A 23,607-nucleotide genomic window follows, 5' to 3' on the forward strand; every position below is an offset into this window, starting at 1 on the left:
CCTAATTAGGAAATGTGGTTTACTTTGCTTCGCAATTTGTTGATGTTGTCATCCTTGTTTATTAAAAATATCCTAAATGTGATGTTTGGTATGGGAAAGTATTTACTTTGATTTACAACGAGTAAAAAAACAAAAAGCAGTTTCTATAGAAGTTTGATTATCAAAAATTACAATAAAAATTCACCCTCAACTGTCCAGCTTACAAATTGTTGTAGTATTATTTATGTGGTCTTTAAAACCCGCCTCTATTTGATCGTGACATTCTTAGAATATGTTTATAAACATGCAGGGGGGATGATCTCCCCCCTCCCTCTCCATCATAAATATGCCCCCTAATAAAATTTGCTGTGGGGGGCAAATAAACAATAGCGCCATAAACATTTTATAAATAACTTCCATTAGATATTTTTGTATGAGGACAGTTTTTTAAGGACAAATAACAACATGCATGTTTTCATCAAAACAAATTTGATTATATTTTCAAATTTTTGGCTGTCAAATGTCTGTTATTCTTGGTAAGGTAATATTGGGTCCTGAGTAGCCCCGCAGGCAATTTCTAATATAGGCCATGCCAGTTTAGGACCCCTGTAGGGGTTAGACATAGGAGAAATGTACCCTACCTCCTTAAGTCAATTTATTGAGGAAATAGGGGGCAGTTTTAGTGCTAGAAGGGCACTTTAAGGGAAAGCACTTTTAATTCTTGATTAATGTGATTTTCCTTTTGCTAATATATATTTACTTATATAATAAATGTCCCTAATTTACAAAATTTAAAATATTTTATATTCATTCATAAGATTATTGAAATCTACAGCCCTTTGATAGAAAAACAATCTCAATTTAGAAGTTTTACATTATTTTTATTCATCTAATTAACAAAACTGAAATATCTTAAAATATCAAAGAAAGATTGGCAATTTGATTGGAATCATTACACAGAGGTATTAATTTAATGGGTAGTATTGCAGAAAAAAGGTTTCAGTCATTTGATAGTTATCAGAGTTTTCTAAGCTTCTCTTGGAAATAGTTTTACCTTATTCTTATTTTTTCATCATATCACAATGATACAAGTAATCAATAAAGATGTCATGCATAAATAAAGTAAATGGGTTCTTTCATTAAAAATATCCAGCAAGCAGAGAAACACTGAACCCCTTACTTTGAAAATAAGGGAGGCACTAGTTCCAAAACAGTACTTAAACCCTTTGGGGGCCTATACTTGTAATGACCTAAATATTAATCCTGCAAGGCTATCTTGTTCCCAATACAATTTAACCTAATATAATAAAAACAAACATACAAAACAAATAAAAATGTTCTGCATTTGTTGGGCACTTTTATGTAAATCACACAAAATTGCAATAGTTTTGCATAAATTTGCACTTGCTTAATTTCTGCATTTATAAAGATTGCATTCTTTTTTTACAACATATCTATGTTTAATTTTATATAAAATAAAAAAAGACCCACAGAATAGATTAAAACATTAAAGAATATTTATTAATACAGGACACAAAGAGGGATATGGGGTAAAACTCTCATCAAAATTTCTTTTGAAACTTAATGAGATGTTAAATATATTGATATAACACAATTTTCTCTATTAATTCCAATATGAACATTGATTCTTTACAGTTTTTTTAAACTTTTCACTCTTATCTGATTGTCTGTTTTAGTTGTTTTATTCATGTCTGTGATTATTAGGTTTCAATTACCTATCTTTTCTCGACCTCTAATCTTATATATCCATTAAACATTGGTGTTTATTTTTATTTGGAAATCTTAAAAACGTTTCCCCTTTAATCTAATATGTCTTTTTAGCTGTGTTAAACATGTATATGTACGTGATTATTAGGTTCATATTACCAATATCTTTTTTATTTGCCTCTATTCTTTTTGTCAATTATAAATTTTTTTAATAAAGCTTTCCCCTCTAATCTGGTATATCTTTTGGCCTCTTTTCAATTATGTCAATTATACATTGGGTTTTTAATAAAATTTTCCTCTCTAATCTGGTATGTCTTTTTTTCAGTTGTGTTAAACATGTATGTGTACGTGATTATTAGGTTTAGATGTTATCTCTATAAAATTTTTAAGTAGGATTCCACTAAATGATATATTGATCACATCCACTATACCACCTCCTTTTAGTACTTGTAAAATCACAGTTTTTGCTATATTCATTTTTTCATTACTAGAACAGTGTTAAAATTTACAATACTGGTCAGTCGTTGTGTTAAGACTTTTGGAACTTTTATTAAATCTTGATTGGGTGGTACATACTAACAGTGTTCAATCCTTTTTGCCATTTATTTAAATCTACAGAGGTGGTAATTTTATTTGTCATAATTGGTAGTGACTCTACATTAACTACTTGAGCCTAACCTTACTTTTAGGAGGCAACTACCTTTTTTTATAATGATAAGGGGATGGTTTATGTTGGTTCACTTACTGTTGAAGGGAAGTTGTGAATTTTGATATAGTCCCTCTCACTCAGCGGAGTGTGAGATCACTTACACATTTTGTAATATCCAAGACGTTTTTCATAAACAAATGAATTTGTAAGTATCTGGGGACACCAATAATAATAAACAAAATTACCCTTTATGTAGACTAAAATTATTCGGTGAAAAGTGAACTAGCTGTCCCATATAGCACTGATTTGTTTTTTATTTTTGAATAACAGAGCAGAAAATTTTACCAATGAATCAATTTTGATAAAAATTTCGTAATTAAATATCTAAGTTTTACTCTGCAATAAACACGAAGAGTTGAGTTATTGATATCGTAAAGAATATATACGTTTCTCTTGATTTGCTCGTGTAAAAAAAAACGTACGGAATTGTAAGCACACCCCTCTCTCTGTGGACTCCTGGGAATGTTTATTGATAGTGCTCTTACGATTCCACCAAAAAAAATAGTTAACGAAATTTTAAATTTGTAAGTCGTTATAAGTACATATTTACAATTTTCTTAGCCACTATCTTTGATTTTCTTGGAGAGGGGGGGGGGAGTGATGACACTTTCACTTTAAAAAAGCTAAAAAGCTAAAACCTTCCCAGGAACTATGAGAAGCTACAATGTAAAGAGAACCGTATCGGTTCAGCGGTCAGCAAGATCCTTCGCTACAGATAAAAAAACATACTACCTTACATTATAGGATAATATAACAAGGATGAAAACATCTATAAGTATAAAAGAACAATATTTTTTTTAATTTCAAGTATATTCAAACCGACGAACGGACAAAGGCAGTGAAAAGTGTTTTTATATAAGATAAATCATAACAAGAAATTTCAAAAGACAATTAAATTAAGCAGCCATATATTGGTTTACAAAAGACAGACGGGCGGATAAATCTTTTAAAGTTTAGCTAAATTATAAAAAACTCATTTATTGACTTCTTGAACTTCCCAGCTGTTTACTTTTTTACATTCATATAAATATTGTCTGTGTTAATTTTTGATACCAGTTTTAAGTTTAGAGATAGTTATTTATCACATAGTATTATAGACACCTTTCCGCGGATATTAAAATGAAAAATTATAAGATTAAAACCAGATTTTTTTGCACCGAATGCCAAAGGCCCGGGCCAACAAACCTGGTATTAATCTATGAATTTTAATTTAATATTTGTGGAAAATTGTCTGTCATACTATGCAATACATGATTACATGATGAAGATATTAATCGATTTCGAAGCAATACTGGAAAAATTTCCTCGTGGGCTGGTTTTAGAATAATGTTTTCCAATTCGTTAGCTTTATAACTTTTATTGAATTTTGATTGGTTGTTTTATTAAGTTGAGTGTCCATACGTTTCTACCACTAATTTAATATACAGAAGGGGTAATTTTCTTTATATCATCATTGGAATGTACAATGGACATCAATTTACCGGCCATTGTTTTATCCCATTAGATCCTTGGATGATAAGGTATAAAGAAAGGAAAAATTACACACCATTAAAAGGATATGGATTAATTTTTTGTCCATTATCCAATCCCTGTATATCCCTGAGTTACTCGTCATGAAATCTTCTAATTAGTGAAACAAAAGAAATGTTTTCACAAATTAAAATTAACCTTGGTTAAACAGATTTGGTGCTTTCCCATCTTGCGAAAATGGACCACTAATAAAACCCAGGGGGGAGGAATCAATGGAAAGTAAATTACACTTGTACCCAAAGTTTTATAACCCAATTAATCTTATTCGTAGGCGAAAAAACTTCTGTAGAATTAAGTCTCTTGTAGCAACGATGTTTTTATAAAATCAACAAAAAACGGTAGTTACTTATAAAATAAATAAATATCAAATCATGTCAATAAAATGTAATTTTTTTTAAAGTCATACATTTGATATTAAAATTAGAGATATGTTTATGAGGGGGCTGTTAGATAAAAATGGAAATTTTCCATAGATTTTCTTATCTGTATGATGAAAATGACTTATGATTTATAGAGCATTATTTATCAAAAAACATCATTGAGATTTGAACTAAAATGTAAACCTATATCTCCTACGCCATTAGCATCGAAGGGGCAGAGACTTAAATCTAAAATTAAAATAACCCTAAACCATCACAGGACCTAAGTAAAGCTTAGATTTAAATCGCTTCAGTAGTAATTAAGATCTTAGGCTGCAGACAAACAACCTTAGTATTTTATGCAATAGAATAACCTACAATATCGACACATAAATAAACTTAAATAGCTAAGATCAAATAACGGACATGAACATTGCGGCTAGAGTGAACTAGCATAAAATTTGATAATTCAATGATTAATGTAACTTTGATATCTCTATTATGATAAATTTTAATTAGATAAATGTTGAATTTTTCTCATATGAAATTAAATTCATACATAATCAAATGAATATATTATTACTTGGATCTTACACCAGATTTGCATGTTCTCTAATAAAGTGAAATTGTAGCAGGCTAAAATAACGAATCTACCTTTCTACCGCCTTAACCAATCCCCTCCCCTCCTACTGGATGAAAGAATTAACAAATAAACGAGTTGCATGTTAGCAAGCAAAATTAACGACAATATCCACGCATGATCATATATTCTACAATTACAGCCATACATAACGAAATAAATATTTATAAAAATAAAGATTTCGTGATTTTCTTTTATTCATTTGTGCTTCGCTGCTTATGGATGTATTCATCCTTGTTACTATCCTATTAGTAAGGTTTTTTTTCTGAAGCTTAGGATTTCATTAACTACTTAACCTATTGATTTTTACATTTTAAGCCCTTCACTTAGGTCCAAATGTTTTAGGCTATTTTCTTAATTTTCGAATACAAAGCCCCTAGATGCTAGGAGCAGAGTCACTAGTTGAATTTTGTTTATATGCAGAAGTGATGACACACCGTAATATGCAATATCAATTGTACTGCGATTTCCTCATATTTAAAAAGATGACCAACATTATACTTTTTGGTTTAGTACTTTTTAAACTGTTTTTAGTTTATAATTTTTGAGGCGTTTTGTGAGTGTCTGAATTTCTGAAAATTAGATAAGGATGACAATATACATAAAAGCTAAGCTCCGCCTCCCCCCAACCAAAAAAGACATAAAAACTAAAAGGGTAGAGGGATTAAACTAAATATGCATCTTTTGTAAAAATGCTAAACTTTAATTCTCGTTCCTAATTATCCTTGGAATCTTCACTTAGACTAAACTAGGAATAAAAGCAGAGATATTTAAATTCAACAATTTTAGAAAAGCTTCACATTTACTTGTGCATGGTTTTAATCTATTTTAAAGATGTGCTGAAAATGGATAGCCTATTTCTTCAATAATTTTCAAATGTGTACAGCAGATAACCCAATTATTGCAATCGCTATTTTCAGCTACTCCGGTCAAAAGGAAAAGCGATATAATGTATAAACGATTTATACATTATACATTCAAAATTTTAATTTTTAAATTTTGATTTTGGGGGGGAAGTTTAAAGCTTGTTTAGCTAGTAGCAAATATTGAGATAGGACGCAGATGCTATGTACACTTACGGAAATCATTTTAAAGCCCTGCAAACTTCAGATGCTAAAAGCACAGCTGCTTAGTTAAATTTATAAAAAAAAATTATCTTTTGAAAAATGTACAAAATGTTAGACATCTAGTTTTGTTCATTAACCCAAGTTGTAATGAAAATAATTGTCTTCTTTCTATTTGTCAGGGAAAAAGGATCAAAATATAAGCATGCATTTTAAATAATTAGTTGAGAGGCTTTACTTAATTTCGACCTTTGTTTGTTCGAGAAGGAAGGGATCACTGGCATCCCCAGGCTCTTTTAAGGTAAAGCACCTAAAAAATTTTATACCTTCATTTTTTTTATAACCAACAGTAAGGGGGTTGATAGCTTTAGAAGAGTGTAATACAGCCATAAGACGGGGGGTCGGATAAACTTACACCCTTCTAGGTGTCCTCCAACCCACCATAAAATTTAACATACTCAAAAGTCAAGCAAGCATCCTGTTATTGTTTTTTCAAACCCCTCTTAAATTTAAGGAGGGTATGACTTTTTTAACTACACTTCCTTTGCTTGGTTAGAAGTGACACATAGGGAGTGTACCCCCCCCCCCTCCCAATTTTGGATACACCCTCATTCTGCACCCATTGAAAAATGTTGTCTATTGTCAGATCCCTTAAAATTAATTTTTTCTTAGATTTGCATATTTCTTTATTCCTGAGTTTAGGAACTAACCACGCAATTTCAAATTCCGTCTTCCCTTTCTTTAACCCAAATAAAGTGGGGGGTCCTACAAAATAATCAATTTTAAGGGAAAAAAATATAAATCTTTGCTGTTTATATATCAACGAAAGATTAAATTTCTAATGTTTAAAGAATGAAGACTATTTTGCATAAGCCCAAGGCCACTTTTTAAAAGTGGACATAAACCCAAGAATCTTATGGGATAAGACAATTGCCGAGAAATTGATGCAATGATGATGCACAAAAAAACACGGATCATATGAAGGAAATGAAGTCATTCCTAAAAAGGACAGAAATTCCCTTCCAAAAAGGACAGAAATCATCTTCCTTTTTCTCAGATATCTCAAATATGGACAAAAATCACTCTCCTTTTTCTCACATATCTAAAAAAGAGGATAAAAATCACCTTTCTAAATCTCACTTAATCTTCCTAATTCTAAGAAAATTAACCCAATACCTCTAAGTTCTTCCTTATTCTCAGATAGCCTACCTTATTCTAAGAAATTCTTCCTTATTCTAATAAGATCTACCTTATTCTAAGAAATACTTCCTAATTCTATGACAATCTACCTTATTCTAAGACATTCTTCCTTATTCTAAGAAATTCTTCCTAATTCTATGAAAATCTACCTTATTATAAGACATTCTTCCTTATTCTAAGAAAATCTACCTTATTCTAAGACATTCTTCCTTATTCTAAGAAATTCTTAGTTATTCTAATAAGATCTACCTTATTCTAAGAAATACTTCCTAATTCTATGAAAATCTACCATATTATAAGACATTCTTCCTTATTCTAAGAAAATCTACCTGATTCTAAGACATTCTTCCTAATTCTATGAAAATCTACCTTATTCTAAGACATTCTTCCTTATTCTAAGAAAATCTACCTTATTCTAAGACATTCTTCCTTATTCTAAGAAAATCTACCTTATTCTAAGACATTCTTCCTTATTCTAAGAAAATCTCTTCCTAAATCTCACTTAATCTTCCTAATTATAAGAAAATTAACCCAATACCTCCTAGTTCTTCCTTATTCTCAGATAGCCTACCTTATTCTAAGAAATTCTTCCTTATTTTAATAAGATCTACCTTATTCTAAGAAATACTTCCTAATTCTATGAAAATCTACCTTATTATAAGACATTCTTCCTTATTCTAAGAAAATCTACCTTATTCCCTCAAAGTCTTCCTTCTCATCACATATCCTTCCTTTGTCTCAGATAATTTAGCTAATTCTTGCTAATTAGACCAACCATTCCTGGGATCTTAAGCTTCAGACAGAAAAACCTTACTATTTTCTTCATATTCTACCAGGAGATGAGAACAGTTCTGTGTTGCAATAATTTTATGTAGATCAGATTTTTTTCATCCAAATAAAAAAGCTAGCTTTTTTTAAGAGTGAAAAATAAGAATGTTTTTAATTTAATGACAAACTAGCCCCTAGAGACCTCTTTAATTTTAGTGGGTTTCTAATTTTTTTTTTTTTGGGGGGGGGGAGATTTTTCCTAGGGGAGATATCTCTTGAGAATGTGGTAGTACTCAAATAGCTATAAACCTTCCTTGGTCTTATAAGAAGCTAAACAGTAATGAAGAACCATACTGCTTCTATATATGATATTAAAAAAATATTCTTATAAAAAAGATAGCTTTTAGAAATTAGAAATAAAACCGTCCGTCAGCTTGGCTAGCCTTGACAAGAATTTGACGCAGCACGGCATTCCTACATGGTAAGGGAGGGCGTGTATTTTTCATGAACGAACACAAACCCACAGACATACATTTAAAATAAGACCATAGACTATGTATATTTAGAATTTTAATGGATAATTAATTATATTGTTTGTGTTTTATTTCAAACTAGCGGCTACGCTCCTAGAGACACTTTTAGGGACACTTTAGGTGGTGGGAATTGAATTTAATATCTTCATTTTCTATAGTAGTTTAAAATGAAAAAGTGAAAAAAATGAAGGGAAGGGGGTTAATTTTTTTTGTTTTGGTGGGGGGGGGGGATCATACTATCCCCACATTTTTCATTTCTATTTCTTTTTATTTTAAATTAAAAATTTTTGTAAAGGAGTAATATTTTTCAAGGTGGGTGGTGGTACCCTTCCCAAAATAGCTATAAACCTTCTTGGGATCTATGAGAAGCTACACTGTAAAAGTGAACCATATCGGTTCAGCGGTATCTAATTATTTTTAAAAACTTTTATATTACATATTCTATATTTAAAAATTGTCTTTGATATGTTGTCGTCCCATGCCGAAACAGAGAAATCAACCTATAATCAGGAATTAAGAGGGATAGGACAATGGATGATAAATCAATTTACTTAATTGATTAAATAAAAAGTCTCTAAAGTTGTTGAGCCCATAAATAAGAAATTGTTAAAATAGATCTTAGTGTACTGTGTAATAATCCAGGGAGGGAGTGAATATTGAGCTGTTTATTACACTGCACTGGTCCCCAAAGTTTTATAATACCGTTTTCTTATTCAGTGACTTAAAACTTTTATTGAATTTTATTGGTTTGTACATTAAAATGAGTGTCCTGTCAATTAACGATTCAATTCAACCACTAATTATAACTTACAAAAGGGATAATTTTATGTTTAATCAGTGAGGATTTACATCAACTTCTCGGCAATTGTCTTATCCCTTAGATCCGTGTTAATAGTACATTTGCAGAATGAATAATAGAACATATTTGATAAGGAGGGGATGATCAACATCAGAGCTAAAGAATTGTTGATTTTCGGATAATTTACAATTATAAATATATGTTCAATAGATATAAAGGATTATGAATTTTCTTAATATTCATATTACTTACTACCAAATAATAAAATATTTCTTAATAGCATCCAAACTTTTTGTATTTAGATTTTAGTATTGGTCTTTACAAGCAACAATTTTGGACGGGTTGGGTCAATTTTTATAAGGATGGTTCGATTTTTAAAGTTATAAGAACCCTATCTTAAAGACATAAAGTTACATAGAAAAGTTGTCGCCAAATTAAGTTGCTAACCTGTTTATTGGTCAGTTTATTCACCAAAAAGAAGGAAAATAGATAGAGTAAAGGGGAGAGGGGATAGATAACCATCTACAACAATGATATTTTAAGAGGATACGAAATTATGGTTCAACATCCAATAAATTCTATATTGATTCACGTGGATAGTATCACAGGAGAAAATTTTTAGTCAGTTTAGGTTGCAATTTCCCTTCGATTTTATTTGGTGGGCCATTTTTCTAGTAGGAGGGGAGGAAATAGGGTAAAGGAATTGGGTGGGGAAGATCGTTATTTTAGCCCGCAAGAGAGTTCACTCTATTATAGAACATGAAATGTTTCGTGTAAGATCTAAGTAATAATAAATCCATTGTGGTGAATTCAAAATTGAAAAAAAAACATTGAAAATTGACCCACTCTAATCTTCATAATTGGTATTTGTTATGCAATATGGTGGAATTTCAAAAAATACATTAAACGTGTCTCTAGGAGCATTTTGGCAAGCGGCCCAGGTCGTTCGGAATAAAACGTGGAAAGACAAGGATAAAAAGTCGATATGAGAAGTCTAAAGTGACACAGTTTGAGAGATCTTAAGCGAATTATGTGAAAAAATTCGCTCGTAGTATTGAATAAAAAGTAAAAGGGCTGATATAGAAAGCCTGGAGAGTTAGCAGACAGAAAAAATTAAATTAACCTTAGTTGTCAGCTACGGCCGTTAGATGGCAGTAGAGAGACGTAATATAGAGGGAGTACCTCTTGCGGCGTATTCGTGCATTATAAATGATATACAGGCTATATGAAGCGGCAGGGGCCGACAATGATGTACAGGCACGTTTATATACTCTTAACTGAGTGGTAGTAGAGGAGGACTCTACGTATGGCGGTACAGGCCAGATAAGTTTCTCAATTGCGGTAGGCAGATTGTGAGACGGAACGGTACAAGTTTAGATTAAAACCACGAGGGGTGGTTGTTGTCAAGCTGAGCGCGAAAGCAAGTAGTCATACACACACACACGCACACACACACTTACACTCGGACTACAGGGGCCGAGAGAAAGCTCGCTGTTTTACTTCATTCTTTATCTGACCATTGAACGAACAACATCTAAATACAAAAGTGAAAGAATAAAGAATAAAGGATAGTTGAAACATAGATTTATGCTACAAAGTCGCTTGTGATATTAATCGTTTAAGTTTTTTCTAAAAATTTATTTTTTGTAGCATTAGTTTCGCAATCCTTTATGAAACGATAATATTAATTGTATATGTAAAGTGAATTAATCTTTTTAAATGAGAAAGTAGATTTAAGTTTCGAGAATGGTTTTTTATAAGGATAAAATATTTCAGTTTAGATAGTGGTATGTAAATCAGAATTACCTAAGATTCAAAATTAAGCACGTTTTCGTAAAAAATCGACAAACGAACGTTTCAATTGTACGAATAAGCGTTCAACTGTGAATTTTTATCGAAAATTTTCTATCGAAAATGTGCTTATTTAAGATTGATGAACGAAAATTTGTTAAACGATTCGAATGAAGCACATAAGACAAAGAACTTATTCTGTTCCTATAAATCCTTTAAATTTACCATTCTCGAAACTTCTGGGTTACTTTAGATGGAACAGATTTACTCGTTCCGAGTCTTTCCGCGTTTTATTTCGATCGAGCTTCGGACAATATGACAAAATTGAGTAGGTACACGTTCCAAACGGATTTTTCTGGAATTCAAGCTATGAAATAATAATGTGAGGTTTTCATTGAAGTATTTAAAACGAAAAAGAAAATTGGTATTTGTTATGCAATATGGTGGAATTTCAAAAAATACATTAAACGTGTCTCTAGGAGCATTTTGGCAAGCGGCCCAGGTCGTTCGGAATAAAACGTGGAAAGACAAGGATAAAAAGTCGATATGAGAAGTCTAAAGTGACACAGTTTGAGAGATCTTAAGCGAATTATGTGAAAAAATTCGCTCGTAGTATTGAATAAAAAGTAAAAGGGCTGATATAGAAAGCCTGGAGAGTTAGCAGACAGAAAAAATTAAATTAACCTTAGTTGTCAGCTACGGCCGTTAGATGGCAGTAGAGAGACGTAATATAGAGGGAGTACCTCTTGCGGCGTATTCGTGCATTATAAATGATATACAGGCTATATGAAGCGGCAGGGGCCGACAATGATGTACAGGCACGTTTATATACTCTTAACTGAGTGGTAGTAGAGGAGGACTCTACGTATGGCGGTACAGGCCAGATAAGTTTCTCAATTGCGGTAGGCAGATTGTGAGACGGAACGGTACAAGTTTAGATTAAAACCACGAGGGGTGGTTGTTGTCAAGCTGAGCGCGAAAGCAAGTAGTCATACACACACACACGCACACACACACTTACACTCGGACTACAGGGGCCGAGAGAAAGCTCGCTGTTTTACTTCATTCTTTATCTGACCATTGAACGAACAACATCTAAATACAAAAGTGAAAGAATAAAGAATAAAGGATAGTTGAAACATAGATTTATGCTACAAAGTCGCTTGTGATATTAATCGTTTAAGTTTTTTCTAAAAATTTATTTTTCCCTCCCTCCCACTCCCTTAAATTTTTTCATCAGTATGTTTTAATTTTATAGCATTTTCTTTATATATTTTTTCTTTTCATAAATCGTCGGTTTTTTATGCACGTGGTTTTTGATAGGGCAATAATAGATAGTTTTATGATTCAAATTTCAAATTTTATGTTATAAGATTTAATCTAAAAAATTTTTATAGGGGTCAATTTTAATGTCGATTCGATTTATTTCCTTTAAACAATAGTTTTTCATTTATAATGCTTTGTTTAATTTTATATGAGTTCATTCTAGATTTTTTGACTTATATTATATATAATTTTTCAGATTTTTTATCATAAGCCTTTGTTTCTATCTCGTACGGCGCATATTCACACATAAGATGGCCGACGGTGAGGACGAAATGCAGCTGCCACATTTGGGTGACATAGCCCAAGAATTGCCGGCATTTGAGGATGAAAACGGTTTCGAACCTGTATCTCCAGGTATTATTTTAATTAACAGATTATTGGCTATTAAGTATAGAGTTTTTCTTGTAATCACGTATCTTGATATAGACCTATGGTTATATACGTTACATCAATGCTTGTTTTTTAAAAAAAAAAAAAAAATTCATTCGACTCGTGCATACACTTGTTTAAGACACAGTAATATATAAATTTACTTTAGCTGAATTACAAATCTGTCGACTACATTCATGGTTTTTTCATTTTGGACATGTTTTGTTTAGTTTTAACCGTTTAAAATAGCCTTTTTGCAATGTATAAATGAAAATCGATAATGGAAATAGCTTTTTTAACTTTTAGCAGCGGACGTAGATGATGATCCTGCCGTTGACAGTGACGAAAGTGTCCATGATCAAGAGGATCAGATTGACGCTGCTCATGCGCAGTTCCATGAATCTCAACCAGCTCCTATGATGGATGAAATTGCGGAGGCGGATCGAATGAATGATGGAAACGGAAGAGATCCAGCGGAATTGTTGGCCATGCTAGGTGATGATGCACCAATGGGTGCCAGACCGTTTCGTGCTTCCACACCTCTCATTCCAGCACCTCAATCGTACATTCAACAAGAAAGGGCCAGATACGGTCAACATGATCATGTTAATAGAGTAGCACAGCATCACCCTCAGCATCTACCACAGTGTCGGCCTGGCCCAGTTCATTATCCATCTCAGAATCAGGCAATGAATTTTAGTAACGTTAACATAAATGCGGCACCATACATGGCAGGAGGCGCGGCAGCTAGGCCACAACCACAGCAAAACGGCGAACGCATACGCCATAGGTCGGAGGAACTACCCAGAGTGCCGACAAAATCAGCTCAGTCTGTCATGCCTCCACGCGGTACATGTCATGACCGAGGATCAGCAGCTGACAGGCCCTTGTCTGTCGATAATTCGGGTCAGGTACCAAACAGTGCTCTTATTGACGTGATTCGCATGCTAGTCAGCGACAGAAATCAGAAAAACCAGCAGAGCACCAGTGCTTCCCAACCATCGACCAGCAATGGTGTTGGCGGTGTCCAGCAACAGCAAGTTCAACAGCAGCAGAGGGCTGGCATGCAAGCGCCTCAAGCAGCCAATTTTCAACAGGCTACGCCGTTTCCCCAAGGTTGGCAGATGGTCGCGTTACCAAGCAGAAGACTTGTCGCAGGCGTGCCTACAAAAACGAAGCCGCCCGGTTTCTGCCTAGTACATTATGCTGTTACGCAACAAACCAGACTGGGAAAAATAACTGAGGTCAATGCGCAGAATTGCCGTGACTCCAGTTATTTGAGGTTGATGCAGAAGACTGGCCTCGATCTATTGTCTGTTCAGAATTATATCGAGGTAACATTATTACAACTATTCGACAAAGAGTATCGTTCACAGTCTTAGTCTTCTCTCCTTTTTTACAGTTTTTTCGAATAATGTTTTAATTTCACAAGTTATGTGGTAGTGGGACTTGTGGTTATCTTTAATACTATAGATCTTAATAAGCACTAGAGCAGTTTATCTAAACAAAGTAATATTTGAGGTTGTTGTGGTATACCACCATATTTGATTTAAGTACCGTTTAAGTGTTATAAGAATTTGTTACGATTTTAAACTATAATTTAGGATGCAGTTCGCGAGCTTTACAATTTGTATTTGCCCCCTGAGGCCCACGCCACCGTCCATCGCAGTATGGAGTTTTCGCTTATGGCCATCGAGCTGCTCAAGTTCATGAGTCTCTACATGAGCTTGACGTTTACAAACAGCCCCTCGGTGGTTGTCAAGTTTGCCTGCAACGATAATCGTGAAGTTCTGCAGGGTGAGAGGCTCACCAGATTAAATACTTTGCGCAAGGAGCATGAAGAAAGTGAGAAGCGCAGACGGGACAGAGAGCGAGAGGCCAGGCCATCTGCGAAACGCTTCACTGGCACGTGCCACAATTGGTAAGCGTTTAAATTTTTTAACATATTTTTTCTTTTCTGCTGCCAGTTTGAATGAGTTGTAATGATAATTCTCGATTTTGCGCGGGCAATCAATGGATATGCCAATAGATAATCAAAGAAGTTTTTCTTTTCGAAAAATACAGTTTTTTAAAAAAATATATATATATTCGCAATTTAACTTACTATTTAGCACAGAGTTTTTTAGTTGTTAAACTCAGCCGGTTTAATGATAATTATATTTTCAGCCAGAAACAAGGCCATAGAGCCTCCCAGTGCACAGCTCCTAAGAAGAAGGATTGAAGCGAGGCTTCGAGTTCCCCGGCCATAGCGGTACTTCCATCTACCAAAGCCGAGGAGCTCCTCATTGACGATGTTATCGCTCCACTCGATAACGATAATTTACCTGACACAAAAACTATTGACTTTAACTCCAATGGTAACATTGAAATCGACGACAATACTTCTGTTAAAATTGTTACCAGTGACTTAGTCGCAAGTTCTTTAAGTGACATATCTGACCAAGAATTTGCGGCTTTTATTGACAAAGAAATTGACCGGTTGCAAGATCTGGGTTTCGGTCCAGTTGCAGGAGGGATCCATGATCCAAAGGCCCAGTTATTTTATAAACAGATTTTAAACGCCAGTGATTCCGTTTTAGAATTATTAAAAGACGGTTATAAACCGGACATAGTTACTCCTCTTCCTGAGGCGACAGACCTTAGGAACAACATGAGCGCGTTGCAAAACATGCAATTCGTTCAGGCAAAGACAGACAAATGGGTTAAGGAGAACATTGTTAGGAAAGTCGATTATAAACCATATTTTGTCAACCCTTTGACGGTGGCGTCAAAGTTGGATAGTGAGGGTAACGTGAAATTACGTCAGTGTTTAGATTTGTCACGTACACTGAACGACTGTTTAAGAAAAGTTTCTATGAAAATGGAGGATATTTCCATGGTTCTTCCCAGAGTCACGTCCGGCTGCTGGATGTCCGTGTTGGACATCTCAGCGATGTATTGCCATTTGGCATTACATCCAGATTTCCGTGGTTTATTCGGCTTTGCGGTTGTCAACGCCTCTGGCACGCGGGAGTTCTATGAGTTTTTAACACTGCCATTCGGCACAGGTTAGTTTTTGTTTTATTTCCTAATTCAATCAATGGTATTATTTCGATGCGCAAGCGTTAAAACGCCTAAGGATAGCGATGTCTATTGTCCTAATCAGTACAATATGAAATGTATTTGACAACCTTATGCATACCAAAAACCAAAAAACGAGTGTATAGTTTGTGTTTTTTACGTTTTGGTAGTGTTTTTCTTAAGAGATGATCGAGCGTCGAATTTAAATTGTACATATTTTTTAAAATTTGATCCATAAGAATGCAATATTTTTTGTCAGGACCAGCCACATACATAATGAATTCTCTGATAGTCCCCATACGAAGATTCTGCCACGCTCGAGGCATAGACTTGTCAACATTTGTTGATGACTCGTTCAATTCAGCCCTGTCTAAAATTAAAGGATTGGCTAGCCTTAAGTTCATAAAATTTGTGTTCGAGAGTACAGGCTGGACATTAAACTTATCGAAATGTGTCGGGCCTACTACTTCTTTGTGTTACCTGGGCTTTAATTTAGACTCAATTTCTATGAGAATCAGTGCTCCCCTAATGAAGATAATAATTCTCACAAATGACATTAACGCTGCCATTTCAAAGGCTGACAAGGTTGGCGTAATATACGCCAAAGAATTAGCGCATATCCTTGGCGTATGTTGTCACCTTCTCCATTCTCATGGGAGTATAATGAGAGTGGTGACTAGAGCATGCCAGCAGACACTCGGATTGACTGTTCAGGAGCATGGGTGGTCCGGGTCTTTAGCTATAAACGATAGAATGTTACAAGAATTCGAAATGTTGAAGGTTTATCTAATAAGGTGTGTACATTCGAGTTTTTAGTTTTCGAAACATTTTTTAAAAATTTTTTATGTCTTATTTTTCCTCTGGCATTTTACGAATGTTTTGTTTAATTTCGGTTGCATTTTGACGTTTAGTTAAATATGAATATACACTTAAATATTCTTGTTTTTATTTCAGTTTCAACGGACAACCTGTCAACAAGTGTAATGTTGTCATCAACATTATCCAACCTGCGAAGCAGGCAGTTTTGCTGGAAGCTGTAGATCCTTTAGACATCTCTCAGATAGAATCCATCATGGTCTCTGATTCAAGCGAATCCAGAGCTTATGTATTTGAAGCGGAGCAACTTCGTTTCATTAAAGAGTTTCCATTTGAATACGACGAAATGCAGCAGTCTAGTACACTGCGAGAGTTGTTGGCAGTTGTGAAAATGTTTGAACAGGAATCATTTCTCCAGCAAAACAGACACAAAACAGTGGTTTGGTGTACGGACAATCGCGGTTTAGTTAGTATTTTGAACCGCGGCTCTAGAGTAGAAATTCTGCAGCGTCATGTGATAAATATCAAGTTAGTCCAGCTACAATTTGACATTATCCTTTTGCCAGTATGGCAAAGGAGGAGCACGTTGTTGCTAAAAATCGCTGACGAGGGATCTAAAGTAAGTAACACCGACGAGTGGTCGGTAGCCCTCGAGGATTATAATCTAATATGTGAAAAATTTATGGTTATGCCGGAAATCGATCTCATGGCCAGCGCGGCCAATACAAAATGTTCGGCGTTTTATTCAAAGTTGCCGGATAAAACGGCATTAGGCACTGACTTTTTTATACAAGAATTGGATAATAGGCGTGTCATGTACATATGTCCTCCAGTTAAAGTTATAGTTCCAGCATTACATAAGATCTTGAGTATACCGTCCGCCATTATCGTGTTTGTTATTCCCTTTTGGCAGTCTGCTTGTTTTTGGTCGCAGTTTATTGAAGCTGGAAAATTTAAGTCTTTCATAAAAAGAATTTTTGTGTTTAAGACCTTTTTTACATCAGAAGCAGCAAATTGTATGTTTAAAGGGAATTGTAATTTTTCTATGATAGCTTTATTAATTAAGACCTGAGTTGTGTATTTTCAGCTAATAGAAATGTTTCATTTATTGGGCCACGATATTTCATTGAAAAAATTTGAGTAAATATACAGATAAGACTGTATTAGATCATAAGGGGAGGTTAATTTTTATTTTTTCGTCATGACGGAAAGATGTAGTAGGACTCAAAGATATTTTTCATTCGTACCCAATAAAATGATATCATTTCTTTGCAGATATAATTATTTTAATTTATGTATTAATCTGACTTGTAAATCTAGAGTTCTGTAATAACCATACAAGTCCAAAAAAGCGTAGGAACATGAAAAGCATTTTTATTTTATTTTAGACACATTATTCTAAATTCAGCTAGTTTGTTTGAGCAGATTAGATTATGTATACCTATTAGAGAAATCCTGCTTGTTTTGGACTTTTTTGGTTTGTTATAAATATTTTTATATTCATCCCTATCTTGTTAACGTTCGGTCTTTCCATGAAAGTGCAATCTGAAAATTATTCTAGTCTGTGATACGCTTTGAAAATTTAATATATATTTGTGGCCGTTTCAAGAAATGGGTTTACAATTTTAATATTTGGCCTTTTTTAGTAGATTCCGAATGGATTCATATTTGTGTATATTGAATTTTTTACAAATTAAACTAGTCTTTCGGAGATTTGTTATTTGATTTCTCATATTTGTATACCCATTTCAGACTTTTTATTAGAGGAATCTGCGGCAATCAGTTTAAAATGGGTCGCGTCGGATTTGATCCAGCTTATCGGGCCAGAGGGCAACAGAGACCTATGAGAGGCAAGTATATTTGTTCATATGATACAAAATCGGGTAGCAAGACAGGAATCAAATGTTTTTTCGGCTTTAGGATTGATAGCTTTTAATCTCAGATCTATGATACAATGAACAAAAAGTTTTTTGTTAACGTACAATGATCGGTTTCGACGCAGGTTTTTCTTTGCATCCAATTGGATGAATAACGTTTTCCATAAGAGGTGTTTAACGTGTAAGAAGTCCGTTTTTTACTTAGATTTATAGTTAATTTAATCTATATTTTTAGTCGGAGAGGGTCTTCCTGCTCGGATTTCACAAAGGCCAGCTCTGAGAATCATGAGGGCAGCACGAGGCCTGAACTTATCGCCGACAAAGAGCCGAGATGCCAAACTATACACGTCGTCCCGCGCCCAGTCTACTACGAGTGTACATTCACAGGTAGTGGAGGTGTTTCTCGCCTACCTACGCAAGAGGAATCTACCGGCAACCACGTTCCAGGAAAGGGTGTTGCAGGACTTCATCCATTATCTGGAGGATATAAGGAAGCCTTACTCTTTTCTCAAACAAGTTTGTGGAAGTTTGAAGGCATGGTCATATATAATAGATCAGCCTGTTTCGGAGTTTTCACAACGTGTGTCGCGGCTATTGGAAGGAGCAGTGAGAAGAGCAGCAACTGAACGCGCCCCCGTCAGAAAAGCCACGCCCATTCCTAAGGGTGTTCTCACAGCAATCATGCGCAAGATAGTTTACGACTATGACTCCATCTGGGACATTCCTCTGCCTTTTTTCCGAGCGACGGTGGCAATAATTTTGCAGTTCCACACATTTACTCGCCTCGCCGATCTTGATCAAGTGAGGGCTTGTCATATAAGCCAAGATCAAATAGGCGGGGTGGAAGTTCTGCGAGTGATCTACCCAAAGAGGAAGAATGATCAAGAGCATGAAGGATGTACAAACCTGTTGGCTTCAGAGGGCGGAGATTTGTGTCCCGTGGTACTGATTAAGAAGTATTACCGCAGATGTGGATTCCAGTTTATGGGAGAAGGGATCCTGGATGAAAATTTCTTGTTCTGTAGAACTTCTACCATGTGGCTGCCAGGTGGTAGACAAATTGTGGCTGACGGCAGGTATCAACTTTCGCCACAGACTCTTTTGAACGATATTACGCAATTGTGCCGTCAAGTAGGATATTTCGGCCCTGTGGGCCGAAAATCCTGCAAAATGTCTGGGGTTTCCGCAGCGTGCGAGGCCGGCTTGTCGGACGAGGCGTTGAGGGATAAGGGGAAGTGGCGGTCGATTGAAATGTCCCGTATGTACCGACAAATGACGGAGCCATATCAAATGGCTTTGTCGCGGTGCATTACAATGCAGGACGATCCACAAATAACGGATTTTGCGCGGAACTCCGGTCAACCAATTTATCGCGGGGCGCAAAATTCTAGGTCGGCTTCCCATCCCCAAGTCTCGCGGCGCCCGTCCCCAAGCAGGCACGAGGACATTATAACACAGCGGCCCCAAGACATGCCTACGTCGGCAGCACAAAGATTATTCCCATGCCAGCCGGTGATAAACGGCCACACAAATAGAGCTGGGCTTTTTCACAATATTGTGATAAATTCTCCGTTCACAGGAGGACAGCGAACGGCGAGATTCGTCGACGACGGAATCGTCAACACACGTTTCACAAGAAACACCGACGCTTTTCGTTCTTGGTTTTAGCCAAATCAATGATTTTTCCGTTGAGTTTTAATTATTATTTTATGTAAATATTCGACCTTATAGGTTAAGTCCTTTGTGTTTTATCATGACTTTTCAAGGTTAGAATAGTAAGTTTGTTTTTTAAAAAAAAAAAAAACAATTTTTTCGGCGGCAGATAATGATATAATTCCGTTTTGAATGACATATTTCGACCCATTCGAATCACGACATGTATCGACGGATATTTTCGTCGACAAGTTGTCGGTTTTTTCTATTTTAAATTAATGACATTATCATGAAAGAAACAAAGGACCTTAGCCATTGAAAATTCATACTGTGTTAAATCTAGTACCTGTTTTATCAGTTATGTCAGAAATCTGGAAACTTATTATATTCAAATCATGTACATTTTGGATCTTTGTTAATAATCTATATCTTAATGATAAAGGTTTTTTACGAAAATTTCTTGTGATATAACGTACAATTCAGTATAAAAGCATTATTTTCAATCAGTAAGCGTTTTTTAAACAAGTTTTTATACCAGTGCAAAAACAATACAGTCATCACAGCCTTTTTATATATGTCATAGTCATCCCAATACTTGTAATAACTTATTATGTTCAAGAAAATTAATATAAGTGAAACAACAAGAATGAGTTAGTCATTTATTTTATGAAATTTTTTCATAGTAAAATTTATAGAATTTTTCGAGAAATAATTCGATGTTTTTTCATGGCCAGTTTTCCGCGGGTTTCGGTATCAATTTCAGCAATATTTGGAAAGTACATTCTGGAAGTGAAGTGTTGTCTTAGACTAGCTACTTCAGCAGCAACCTTGATATGTTTCTCGTTCGTAAACGACTGTGGGGTGATCCGTTCACACATCCAACGACACATCCTAAAAATTCATGTTATAACGGCAGTTTTTTAAATCATTACATTTATATTTCATCAGATTAATTAAGATATTACTTCTTTTCCGGCCGTTATAGTTTCTGTTCAGATAATTTATTTATCTCTTTTTTCCTGTAACTAAACGTGGTCTTTAGAAGATAATTATATGGTTGAATAGTTAAGCCGTGTTTGCCCGTGTGGCTTGACTGTTTGTTCGCCACACCTAGTTGAGGAAACTAGTTTTACCTGCCGAGTAGGGAGTTAGATATACACTGCTCACTAGTACACAGTTAAAATGTCATTCACCGCTAACGAGGAGTTATACAATGCCTTGCAAAGTCGTTTGGATCTTATAAAGGAGGAAATGATCAGTAGGGCTACAAATACTGACAATATCGAGTTAAAGAGGGCACTGACCAGGTGCTTATACCACCATGGTTGGGTGGAGGGTAACCTGCGTCACTGTCGCCCCGTTGCTGAAAGGCCAGCTGCCGCACAGGCTGCCGAGCTGTCCACCATGCTTCAAGATATCAATCGACATGAGGAGGATTATCGTGCCATCTAGACGTGGCACTACGCGAATTATTAACTAGTATCAAAAAATATTTGATTACATTCCTAGTTTAATAAAGTTATGAACCAGCCTACCTAAATAAATTGTTTATTTCTGTATTCAGAGTAGTTGAATGTGTGTCTGAAGATCTTAAAATTATAATGTTTGTAGCCGTGTGTGATTTTCTAAAGAGTATTTTTTCATTTCAATTCGGAGATTTGTTCACATAGGCAAATAAAATATATTAGTTTTTGTCACTCGGTTTTACACCAAGCAAGGTGATGATGTTTGGTTATTCAAGATCAAAATAATTCGACGTCTGCATATAAGTTGCGTTTTTTCGTATGATTGTTAAAATCCATGAAAAACAAGACATCTTGAAGGATGGTGGTCTCGTTTGAACACTCTGTTGTAAAGGTTGCGATACGATTCAGCCATTTTTCCGAAGTTTAAAGTTAGCAAATTTTACGAATTTCTAGAATCAGAATGGAAAAGACAATATAGAATATAAGAACTCGTCCGGTATGTAAATCAGAATTACCTAAGATTCAAAATTAAGCACGTTTTCGTAAAAAATCGACAAACGAACGTTTCAATTGTACGAATAAGCGTTCAACTGTGAATTTTTATCGAAAATTTTCTATCGAAAATGTGCTTATTTAAGATTGATGAACGAAAATTTGTTAAACGATTCGAATGAAGCACATAAGACAAAGAACTTATTCTGTTCCTATAAATCCTTTAAATTTACCATTCTCGAAACTTCTGGGTTACTTTAGATGGAACAGATTTACTCGTTCCGAGTCTTTCCGCGTTTTATTTCGATCGAGCTTCGGACAATATGACAAAATTGAGTAGGTACACGTTCCAAACGGATTTTTCTGGAATTCAAGCTATGAAATAATAATGTGAGGTTTTCATTGAAGTATTTAAAACGAAAAAGAAAAGACATATTGCCCAATAGCAAGGGGCGTTATGTGTCAAATTTTTTTCTTATTTTGAAAAGCTAGCTTTTTTACAAGAACATATGTTTTACTATCCTTATAATAAAAGTAACAGGATCTGTGTCTGTCTATCTGTGTGTATATCTTGTTAACTTCTAAACCAAATATTTTTTAAAAATTTAAAAATTAAGAAACCCACTAAAATTAAAGAGGTCTCTAGGGGCATAGCAGCTAGTTTGTCATTAAATTAAGAAGCATTTTTATTTTTTACTCTTATAAAAAAGCTATCTTTTTTTATTTTTTTTCCTTTTACCTACTTATTAAAATTTTACCCCCATTTTGTTTAAATAGTAACACTTCCAAGTTTGCCCTTGAATTGATTTCATAATTATCAGCTGTTTGAGTTTACCGACGAAAAGAATAAGTTGCCAACTTTCTATAGAGTTTGTACCACATAAATAGGAATGTGAAAAAAACATTACATTGGTTGAGACTAGCAGCTACGCCACTAGAGGCTTCTATGGACACTTTGGGTAATTAATCAAATAAAAATGTCTGACTCTAAGCCTGGGATTTTATTTTTGAAAAGGAAATGAATTTTTCTGATGGTTAGGGGGGGAATTTTTTCTTTGGGCAATTTCTCTTGGGAGCCCAGACAAACATCCTGTTACTTTTATAAAAGAATTGATAATTACATATAGTTATTGAAGAAAATTATCAGTAAAATATACAAAATATTTTAATTTGTTTTGAAATTATTACTTTTTTGGTCTTGGTCTAATATTTGTATGTGTTGGCTAGAGAAAGATTGTAAAGACTACTTGTTTTACAGACTGGGGTTCCTCCTATTAAAGTGTACTTTATGAACATTCCCCCTCTAAAGTAAAACAAACATTTCAGGTCAAAAGATACAACCCAAACTTATCCTACACATGTTGTTCTGATAGCCCAATAAACATAAGGAAATATATGTGAGAAAAACCAAGATTTTGAGAGAATAAGGAAGGGGAAAAGGCAGAATT

The 23,607-nt window shown here is 34.6% G+C and overlaps 3 protein-coding genes across 3 annotated transcripts in view; all 3 read left to right on the forward strand.

The window, feature by feature from the left end:
• Positions 1–23,607, forward strand: part of LOC145333887 (uncharacterized) — a 190,758-nt gene that overhangs the window by 97,799 nt on the left and 69,352 nt on the right. The window lies entirely within an intron of this gene.
• LOC145334826 (uncharacterized) lies at positions 12,565–15,196 on the forward strand. The gene is made up of 4 exons (XM_080180454.1): positions 12,565–12,780; positions 13,102–14,129; positions 14,400–14,716; positions 14,962–15,196. The coding sequence occupies exons 1-4, from the start codon at positions 12,678–12,680 to the stop codon at positions 15,014–15,016; spliced, it is 1,503 nt and encodes a 500-aa protein (XP_080036580.1). The 5' UTR covers positions 12,565–12,677; the 3' UTR covers positions 15,017–15,196.
• Positions 15,219–17,645, forward strand: LOC145334827 (uncharacterized). Its single transcript, XM_080180455.1, has 2 exons — positions 15,219–15,842; positions 16,810–17,645. Exons 1-2 carry the CDS (start codon positions 15,446–15,448, stop codon positions 16,893–16,895), a joined length of 483 nt encoding a protein of 160 aa, XP_080036581.1. The 5' UTR covers positions 15,219–15,445; the 3' UTR covers positions 16,896–17,645.

The sequence above is a fragment of the Acartia tonsa genome, chromosome 12 (genome assembly GCF_053477335.1).
Source record: "Acartia tonsa isolate MP-2025a chromosome 12, ASM5347733v1, whole genome shotgun sequence".
Classification (NCBI taxonomy): domain Eukaryota; kingdom Metazoa; phylum Arthropoda; class Copepoda; order Calanoida; family Acartiidae; genus Acartia; species Acartia tonsa.

Excerpts from the sequence above, each read along its gene's own strand:
- LOC145334827 (XM_080180455.1), top strand. The coding sequence starts at position 15,446 with ATGAGCGCGTTGCAAAACATGCAATTCGTTCAGGCAAAGACAGACAAA. Across the intron at positions 15,843-16,809 it reads AACACTGCCATTCGGCACAG|TTTCAACGGACAACCTGTCA; the intron begins GTTAGTTTTTGT and ends TTTTTATTTCAG.
- LOC145334826 (XM_080180454.1), top strand. The coding sequence starts at position 12,678 with ATGGCCGACGGTGAGGACGAAATGCAGCTGCCACATTTGGGTGACATA. Across the intron at positions 12,781-13,101 it reads TTTCGAACCTGTATCTCCAG|CAGCGGACGTAGATGATGAT; the intron begins GTATTATTTTAA and ends TTTAACTTTTAG. Across the intron at positions 14,717-14,961 it reads ACTGGCACGTGCCACAATTG|CCAGAAACAAGGCCATAGAG; the intron begins GTAAGCGTTTAA and ends TTATATTTTCAG.